At 65.3% G+C, this 9,648-nt stretch overlaps 1 protein-coding gene across 1 annotated transcript; it reads right to left on the bottom strand.

The window, feature by feature from the left end:
* Positions 1-1,535: 1,535 nt before the first annotated feature.
* On the bottom strand, positions 1,536-6,878 carry SEMA4A (semaphorin 4A). The gene is made up of 14 exons (XM_041464894.1): positions 6,711-6,878; positions 5,581-5,741; positions 5,407-5,469; positions 5,226-5,324; positions 4,608-4,716; positions 4,381-4,497; positions 4,161-4,291; positions 3,784-3,953; positions 3,559-3,709; positions 3,140-3,329; positions 2,938-3,053; positions 2,687-2,850; positions 2,502-2,614; positions 1,536-2,225 (listed from the first exon to the last, which is right to left on the bottom strand). Exons 1-14 carry the CDS (start codon positions 6,844-6,846, stop codon positions 1,639-1,641), a joined length of 2,307 nt encoding a protein of 768 aa, XP_041320828.1. The 5' UTR covers positions 6,847-6,878; the 3' UTR covers positions 1,536-1,638.
* Positions 6,879-9,648: the final 2,770 nt, after the last annotated feature.

Consider the following 9,648-nt stretch of genomic DNA (forward strand, 5'->3'; position numbering starts at 1 on the left):
GGCAGTGCCGGGGGGGAAACGAGGATGGGATCATGCAGCATGAGGGGCGGCTGGCAGCGCGGGGAGGGTGGCACTGCAGGGTGGGTGGCACTGCAGGGAGTGGCAGTGCAGGGAGGGTGGCACTGCAGGAGGGTGGCAGTGCAGGGGGGGTGGCACTGCAGGCAGTGGCAGTGCAGGGCGGGTGGCACTGCAGGAGGGTGGCAGTGCAGGGGGGGTGGCACTGCAGGCAGTGGCAGTGCAGGGCGGGTGGCACTGCAGGAGGGTGGCAGTGCAGGGGGGGTGGCACTGCAGGCAGTGGCAGTGCAGGGCGGGTGGCACTGCAGGAGGGTGGCAGTGCAGGGGGGGTGGCACTGCAGGCAGTGGCAGTGCAGGGCGGGTGGCACTGCAGGAGGGTGGCAGTGCAGGGTGGGTGGCAGTGTGAGCAGGTGGCAGTGCAGGCAGGGTGGCAGTGTGAGCGGGTGACAGTGTGAGCAGGTGGCAGTGCAGGCAGGGGGGCAGTGCAGGAGGGTGGCAGTGCAGGGGGGGTGGCAGTGTGAGCGGGTGGCAGTGCAGGGCGGGTGGCAGTGCAGGGCGGGTGGCAGTGCAGGGCGGGTGGCAGTGCAGGGCGGGTGGCAGTGCAGGGCGGGTGGCAGTGCAGGGCGGGTGGCAGTGCAGGGCGGGTGGCAGTGCAGGGCGGGTGGCAGTGCAGGGCGGGTGGCAGTGCAGGGCGGGTGGCAGTGCAGGGCGGGTGGCAGTGCAGGGCGGGTGGCAGTGCAGGGCGGGTGGCAGTGCAGGGCGGGTGGCAGTGCAGGGCGGGTGGCAGTGCAGGGCGGGTGGCAGTGCAGGGCGGGTGGCAGTGCAGGGCGGGTGGCAGTGCAGGGCGGGTGGCAGTGCAGGGCGGGTGGCAGTGCAGGGCGGGTGGCAGTGCAGGGCGGGTGGCAGTGCAGGGCGGGTGGCAGTGCAGGGCGGGTGGCAGTGCAGGGCGGGTGGCAGTGCAGGGCGGGTGGCAGTGCAGGGCGGGTGGCAGTGCAGGGCGGGTGGCAGTGCAGGGCGGGTGGCAGTGCAGGGCGGGTGGCAGTGCAGGGCGGGTGGCAGTGCAGGGCGGGTGGCAGTGCAGGGCGGGTGGCAGTGCAGGGCGGGTGGCAGTGCAGGGCGGGTGGCAGTGCAGGGCGGGTGGCAGTGCAGGGCGGGTGGCAGTGCAGGGCGGGTGGCAGTGTGAGCAGGTGGCAGTGCAGGGAGGGTGGCAGTGCAGGAGGGTGGCAGTGCAGGGCGGGTGCCCACGGGGCTGGCTGATGGAGCCCATCGAGCACAGCCTGCCCCATGTTGAGGTTTTTATGGAACATGGGTTTTCTTCCTGCTGTCAGCATCCACGGTTTCCAGCCATCCCCACCCCTGTCCTTGCCCCACGGTGACATTTCTCCTCTGTGCCACACCCTCTGCCTGTCCCCACGACCTTCTTTCACCCTCCACTCTCCCCCCATCCCACTGCCTTGCCCCATCCCATGCCTGCTGCTCCCAGGGCCCATTCCACCCTCAGCCCCAGAATGTGAGCCTTAGGTTCAACCAGGTGTATTAAATAAAACAAAACAAAAACCCTTTCACAGTCACACCCCTCCCCACACCCCCCCTCCCCAGGGTCTCCCTGACCCACTGGCAGTGTCACGCCGTGTCCCCCGCTGGCACGTGGAGCCGGTTGTTGTCCACGTCGATGTCCCCATCGAGCTGGAGGCAGCAAGCCTGGGAGCCTTCATCCTCCTCCTCCTCCTCGGTGGCAGCTCCGGGTGCCGGGGGCTCTCCGGTGCCCCCATTGAGGGGCACCTTCTCCCGGTGGCGGGACGGGGGGCTGTGGGGCGCGCCGCAGCCCCGCACCTTGCTGCGAGCCCTGAGCTGGTCGTGGCAGGCGAGGAGGGCCAGGCAGGCGGCCATGGCCAGCGTCATGGCCAGCAGCACGGCCACCGTGACAAACTGCGGCCAGTACGAGCCGGGGGCCGAGCCCTGCTCCGCCAGCCCATCCTCGCCAGAGTCCCCGAGCTGGTAGTGAGCCACGGTCCAGGTGTAGCCGTTCTCTGTGGCCTGGCACTTGTAGGTGCCGGCCATTCCCTGCTGCATGATGACCACCAGCGTGTGGTCAGGCTGCAGCACCGTGTGCCCCCGGGCACCGTCGGGCTGCTGCCAGCTGTAGGTGGCCAGGGCGGAGCGGCGGGGGCACGGCAGCTGGACCACGGCGTTCAGCGGGGGGCTGAGCCCTGTGGGTGTGGAGAACGGGGTGATGTGGTGTACCCCACGGGCCCCGTCCCACCCCATGTGTTCCCATACTCAACTCTGGACAGCGGAATCCTCTGGTGCCCCCCATGGATCCCATCCCACCCCACGTGCCCCATACTCAACCCTGGACAGCAGGATCCTCTGGTGCCCCCCATGGGCCCTGTCCCACCCCACGTGCCCCATACTCAACCCTGGACAGCAGGATCCTCTGGTGCCCCCCATGGGCCCTGTCCCACCCCACGTGCCCCATACTCAACCCTGGACAGCGGGGTCCTCTGGTGCCCCCCAGGAGCGGGGCATGGCTGCGCTCCTCCCGCGGTGGCACATGGTGACCGGGCTCCCCTTCTCAATGTCCTGCAGCCACGCACTCCTGCGGCCGGGAGAGCGGGGTCAGCACCCCAGTGACCCCCACACCCCTTCCCGTTCTCGTCCTGCTGCTCACGTGTTCTCAGTGGCGAGGCGGGCGGGCCGGCAGGAGCCCTCGGGGCTGTGCCAGGCGCAGTAGGGGTCCCGTGCCAGCACGCACTCGGCGCAGCTCCGGTGCAGGCTGCAGTTGGCCAGTGGGACCTGCAGGACGCCTCTGGAGTAGCCCACATAGAGGATGCCCTGGGGAGGGAGAGGTGCAGGGATGAGCCTCCCCCCGGTGCCGGTGTTGGATGGCTGTTGGTGTCTGGGTGGTCACACCTGCCCTACCTTCCCTGGCGCCAGCAGCAGGTTCCTCACTGGCTCTGGCACTGAAAAGAGCTGGATGCTCTCCACGATGTGGGCACCCCCCGACAGCTGCACTGCCTTGTGCAGGAAACCCTCAGCTGTGGGGCAGGGGGACATCGCTGAGGCTTTGGAGCCAAGGGGAGGGTGGGATGGGTGACCCTGTGTGCCCCCCCTATCACCCCACCTGTGGCCAGGAACATGACACGATACGGGGTCCCCTGCACACTGCGAGTCTCGTGCACTGTGATGCGCGTGTAGGTGACATCTGACTTCACCAGGAGAGGCTGCCCCTGCAGGGGTGACACCTTCCCGTCCATCAGGAAATGGTCCTTCATGAAGGAAAGGGCTTTGTCCGAGGAGGCACCCATGGAGCACTGTGGGGGGAGAAAGGGGTCTGTGCTGGTGTGGGAAACGGAGACACGGGGAGGGGAGGATGTGCTGCACCACCGCGCTGCCCTGGCCAGCACCAGCGGGGTGCAGAGGGACCCTTCTCCTCTCTCATCCCACCTGCAGTGTGGGCACACAGGGATACACAGAGCCCATTTCTTGGGGACCAGCGTTGTCCCCTGGCAAGTCCAGCGCCCCTGAGTGGGCAGCACTCACACTGCCAGGCCGGGGACTCATGTCGGGGCCACTGTAGACGGTCCAGCGAGAGCTCTCCTTGTTCAGCTCCTTGTACTTGCCCTCGAAGACCTCCTCCAGATCCTCCTGTCTGTAGGCACAGACGGCGGCGCTGCCCGCCCTGCCCGCCTGCCTGCAGGGAGGGACAGCCAGTGGGCAGCAGCAGGGCACGGGCCCCTGGGCTCCCTCACACCCCTGGGCACTCACCACTGCGAGGTGAACACTGCGTAGAAGTCGGCGCCGCCGTCGTGGCGGGGCAGGGCAAAGGCGTGGTGGATGACGTTGAAGGGGAAGCGGCCAGCCTGGGAGCACTCCAGCTGCGCCTTCAGGAAAGTTGTCCACTTCTTCTGCAGCACCTTGTCCCCCCCTACATCGCTCTGCAGGAAGGTGCTCGTTACCAAGGCGACAAGACCCCTTTGTCCCCTGTCACTGTCCCCACCATGATTGCCCATCAGAGTAAAACTATCATCCCCATTGTGGTCTCCCGTCATTGTCCCTGTCCCATTGTCTCCTGTCACATCATCATCATCATCCCCCATCGCTGTACCCCAACAGCAGCCCACCATCATTCCCTGCTCTCACACCTTGCACACACGGGCCACCCGTGGCACCAGGAGCCTCTCAAAGAAGTCGAACTCGTCCGCTGTCTCCTCGAAGAAGAAGTAGACCTTGTCATCCCCAGGGATGCTGAAGGAGGCCACGAAGGCGGCGTCGGCTACAGGCACAGGTGGGTGAGAAGCTGGAGCCATGGGGGGCTGCAGGCACCTCCCCAGGAACGCTCCCCAGTCCCTTCCCTCTGCTCACCTGAGAGCCAGCGGAGGAAGGCGTCTGTCTTGAGCAGGGTGCGGGTGCCCAGCGAGCGGGAGATGATGGGCTCGTTGCCCTGGAAGTTGTTCATGGTGCCAGCATAGAGCTCTCCGTCTGCCCAGGGACACAGCGGGGGCTGAGCCCTGGTGAGGACCCCCCACCCTCGCCCTCCACTCCATCCCAGGCACGGAGCCCACCTGAGAGGCCACTGGCCCCATACTCACCCACCAGCAGGGCCGTGTAAGTGTGCTGGGGATCGAAGGGGCACTGGCCCTTCCCGTCCAGGAAGGACTGTCCTCTGCCACTGGCCACCAGCGTGAAGTTCTCCAGGTGCTGTGGAAAAGGGGAGAAAAATCAGCCAAAGGACTGAAAACAACCCCAAATCTGTAGGGAATGATTGTGGAATACCTTGCAGACATAGGGTGGCCCATGTCTTCAAGGTGCGTGCAGGGATGATGACAGGGCCTGATGACAGAGGATGCTGGGGGTACCCGGCTCCTGTCACTTTCCCTCATTTTCATTTTGGGGAGTGGCAGTCCCCACCACGTGCTCAGCATGGAGGAAACTGAGGCAGGGACAGAGAGCCTGGAGTCACCTGAGGGGACCCAAAACCAGGTTTTCCCTGCCAGAGGAAGTGTTGCTGGCAGCTGAGTGAGAATCACCAAGGGCTCCTTTAGCAGATGGGACACAAAGATGTCCTTTGGGGGGGGGACACCCAGCACCCCCATCCTGGGGACCCCCATGATGCAGCTCACTTCTGGGGCTGTATTTTGTGGTTCCTCACAAGCAACACCACGGCCTGCCCAGAGACCCCCAGTGTGTTACCCTGGGGGGACACTCACAATGTAGGTGCACGCGGGGCTGAAGGCGTAGGTCCCACAGGCGTAGAGGTGGGTCTGGTTCAGGGCCACCAGGACTCGGATGAAGTTGAAGCACTCAGTCTGAGGGGGAAAGAGCAGAGTTGGGTGCTGAGCACCCTGGTAGCTTGGTGGGACCCCCTGAGCCCCCACAGGGCCAGCTCACCTCTTGGCTCTTCTTCTTGAAAGCACATTCAGAGGTTTTCTCATCTGTGGGTCCCCACATTATCTGCAAAGGGAATGAAGATGGTCCTGGGCTGTCGAGCCCAGCCCCACGGGGAAACTGCAACACAGCAGAGGCACCTCCCTCTCCCACCTCCCCAAAAGTGGTGCTGCTCACCGAGGCCTTGGCACGGATGCTGCCAGGGGTGCCAACAGCGAGGGCCAGCACCCAGTCGCGTGCCCCCACGTAGAGCTCCTCCTCGCTCTCACCCAGGAGGAAGATGTCATAATGGGAGACGTTGTCCTGGCTGAAGTGGGTGAGGGTCCGCCGGGGGTCCCCTGGCAGGAGCAGAGGGGGTGAGGGGAGCCCAGGGGTCACACATACCCCCCACCACCATCCCCATGTGCGGATGTGGCAGCAGCTGCCAGTGCAGCTCAGTTTATCTCTCACACAGGAAATGGGGTGCAGTTCTTCCCCTTCAGCTCCCACATCACCATCACCCCTTCACCCTCCAGGTCCCACTTCCCACTGTCCCCTCCAGCTCCTACTGCAAGAGCTGAACATGCCCAAGCTGCAGACCCTCAGAAATGGGGTGCATTTCCCCCCAAGCTGTGCCTGCGATGCTTTGGGACCATAGCCAAGGGTAGTGCTCTGTTTGGGGGATGCACTGCCCCAGGGTGCCACTCTAGAGGGATTACAAGCCCCCGAGGTGCCAGACTGGGGGGGTCACCAGCCCCCAGGGTGCCCTTGGGCACAGCCAGGGACTGCAGATTCTCGTTCATCCCCAGCAGGCACCGAAACTGGGGGATTTTTGCAATTTTGGGCATGGCTGCACGGGGAAAGGGAAGTGACAGCGCAGTCAGGGCTGTAAAGGCACGACCCTGCCCTGGGGCACAGACCCTCCTGCAGCCCGACTGCCACAGCACAGCCCCCCAAGCTCCTGCTTTGCCACCTGCCTTCCAGCTGGACATGCCATGCCCTGGCCCTTCCAGAGGCAGCTTTTCATCCCCCCAGGGTGACCCTGAGCAGACCCGGCTGCCAGGTGGGTGACAAAACCACTGTAGGACCTGGCCCATTGGGTGCTGGGGTGCCAAGCAGCCTCATCTACTCTCACCCCCCACCACATCACCGGCTGCCACTGGCGCTGTCCCCAACCCCACCGCGGGTCAGTGATGGAGCAGGGGGGGCTACCATGGGGGGCACCCCAAGGTTCCCGGTGCTGGATGCTCAGCCCTAGGGATGGACACTGTCCCACGCAGCGTACCCCCCTCCCCAGCTGACCCAGCTCTCCCCGGGGCCGTACTCACCGCTGGGGAAGGTGACGCGGGGCAGGGGCTCCGCGCAGAGCAGGGCAGCCGGCACCACCACCCCGCAGAGCAGGCGAAGGGCGGCGGGCATGGCGGGGGGCGGCAGGGGCGCGCCCCACGAGGGTCCCACCACCATCCCTGCGGGGAGGGCGAGGGTGAGGGCACACGCTGCTGGGCTGCGTGTCACTTCACCCGGCGGAAACAAGACGGGGGAAGCAGCACCCGGCAGAGGGGTGGGGGATGGGGGGGGTGCCTCCAGCCCCACGTGTCCCCCCCAGGTTGGGCACGAACTTCCCCCTGTCACACCGGCACTCAGAGAGGTCCCCTCGCCCTGCCGAGCTCCTGCACTAAAATCTCTGCTACAGAGACGTGCCCTCACCCTCTGGGCTCCTGCATCAAAATCTCTGGCACAGAGATGTCCCCTCACCCTTTGGGGCTCCTGCATCAAAATCTCTGGCACAGACAGAGATGTCCCCTCACACTCTGGGGCTCCTGCACTAAAATCTCTGGCACAGAGATGTCCCCTCACCCTCTGGGGCTCCTGCACGGGACCTCTGCACAAAGGTGTCCAGAGGCTCCTGCCTTTGCCCCCAGAGCCTCAGAGCCCCTATCCCTATCAGGGATTCCTCTGCCTGGCTCCATCAGTTATCAGAGCGTCCACAAAATGGGGGGGGAACACACACGGGAACCCCCTTTTGCAGCTCTTTCTGCAGCTGATGCCAGAAGCACCGGGGAAAGAGCCACGTCTGCAGAACCTGACGGTGCCCAGGACCCCTCTGCCGATGGCCACCTTGTCCCCAGCGGGTGACATTACCTCTCTGGCGGGCGAGGACAGAGCCGCTCACCTCCAGCCCTGGCGCGGGGGCACCGGGCAGGTGCCCGAGCCCCGGGGGCTGCGGCCACGCGTCTGCCGTGGGCCCATGCCCCGGAGCCGGCTGCTGCCGAGCTCCCGGCCCGTGCTGGGCTCGCTGCAGCCCGGCCCAGCCCAGCCCAGCCCTGCGTGGCTCCGCCGGGACTGCGGGAACCTGAAAGTCCTGCTGGAAGAGGACGAGCCCCGGCAGGTTGGGGCAGTGGGCGCCTGCGCCTGCCTCCCCTGCCTCGCACCCCCGCACGACAGCAGCGAAGCCTGGTGGAAGCAGCTGGGATGGGAACCAGGGAGCTCTGCTGCTCCAGGGGGTGACTTGGGGGACAAAGGTGTGCCCAGATGGCCGGCTTTGCTTGCTAGGGAAATCTTTGGGGTGAGGGACGCGATGGGATTTGTCCTGTGGATTGTGCGGGCCAACAGCAGGCCTGAGCATCATCCCCAAAACCAGCCCCACGGGGACAGGCATCACCCAGAAAACCAGCCCCCAGGGGGGAGCAGTGCTCCCCACAAACAGCCCCAGGGGGCACCCCCATAAACAACCCCATGGAGCTGAGCTTCACCCCCACAAAGCTCCTGCAGCTATTCCAGGAACCCATTTCCCTGGAGATTCCATCCTTAACCCCAGGCTGCTCTGGGATGGTTGTAGGCAAGAAACCCCCCAAAGCCAAAGCCCTGGAGCTGCTCGAAATCAGAGCCACACCTGAGGTACCCCAATATCCCTGTGGACACGGCTGAGGAGCATCCCACCCTGCTGGGGCCTCCTTACCTGCCTCTCCCATGCCCAGAGCAGCCCAGCGGGACATGGAGCCCCGGGAGGGCAGCGCTGTGCTCACCACCTTGCTTGGCTGGGACAGAAGCTCCTTGTGAGCACAGAAAGTAGGTTACTCTGCCCCGGATTTCCCACTTGGCAGAGGGCTGCCTGGGGGACGGGGCCGCACGGAGCCTTGGACCGGCCGCATTGTTCTGCCCTGGGCCACAGCCACCGAGGCTGAGGGGGGATGGAAAAGGGAGCAGAGGCTCCTCGGCGAGGCTGGAGGCTTGACTGGGGCTGTGGTGGGGCTGAGGAAAACCGCCAGTGTTCCCCAGCGTGAGCCAGGGCTGACACAGGAGGTGAGGTGACAGCAGCCTCCAGGCTGCTCCGGCAGCGTGGGAAGCTGCAATCCCTTCTCAGCCTCATCTCTCCTCTGTTTTGGGTCCCCTGGTCACGTTGGTCTGGGGACATGGTGGGGGGATGTAATTTACAGGGTCCCTGTATAGGATTTGGCACACGGGAGGGGGACCAAGGGCCTCTCAACACTGGGGTGGCTCAGTTTCCCCTGGTGCTTTCAGGCTGACCACAGCTGTGGCTTCATGGGTCTTGCTCCTGCTTGGATCTCCTCCTGGAGGATCCCTCTAAGCCAGGAACATTGTGCTGTCAGCGAACACTCTCCCTGCACAGAGCACAGCACCTGCCACAGGATGGAGCCAGGCCCAGCCCTGGTGCCCAGCAAGGTGGGCTGTGAGGGACACAGGGCAGGGGTGGAGCTGGTGGCACTGATCTGCCAGCTGCTCAGACGTTCCCCGTGCCTCAGTTTCTCACAGCAGAGAAGAGTTTGGTCCTTCTCTGCAGCTGGGCTCCAATGCCCTGCCCATGTCACGTCCCAGGAGCATCCCCGTGGTGTGGGGGGTGCAGGAACGCTCCCAACACCACGAGGGGCTGGGGCAGCTCGGCCTGGGGAAGGCCCGAGGTCCAGAGCAGGATCCAGAGCAGGGGGCGTGGGTGGGAGATGGAAGGCAAGGGAGGAAGGGGTGCACTAAGGGCATGGGAGGATGAAGGGGGGGAATTTGGGGGGTGTAGGCAAGAGGAGATGGGAGATGATTGTGTGGATGGGGTTGTTTGACACAAAGGGTGGGGAGAGCTGGGGGGTGCAGGTAAGAGAGAGGAGGATGTGCAGGAGGGAGCTGAGGGGTGCAGGAGGTGTGGAGGGGTGCACAGGAGGTAGGGGAAAGGGAGGGGTTTGGAGGAATGTGAAGGCAGGGGGTGCGGGGGGCACCGGGGGGCACCGGGGGTCTCCCCAGGGCCGACACATCAGC

This window comes from Pyrgilauda ruficollis, unplaced genomic scaffold, assembly GCF_017590135.1.
Source record: "Pyrgilauda ruficollis isolate IOZ18807 unplaced genomic scaffold, ASM1759013v1 scaffold185, whole genome shotgun sequence".
NCBI lineage: Eukaryota > Metazoa > Chordata > Aves > Passeriformes > Passeridae > Pyrgilauda > Pyrgilauda ruficollis.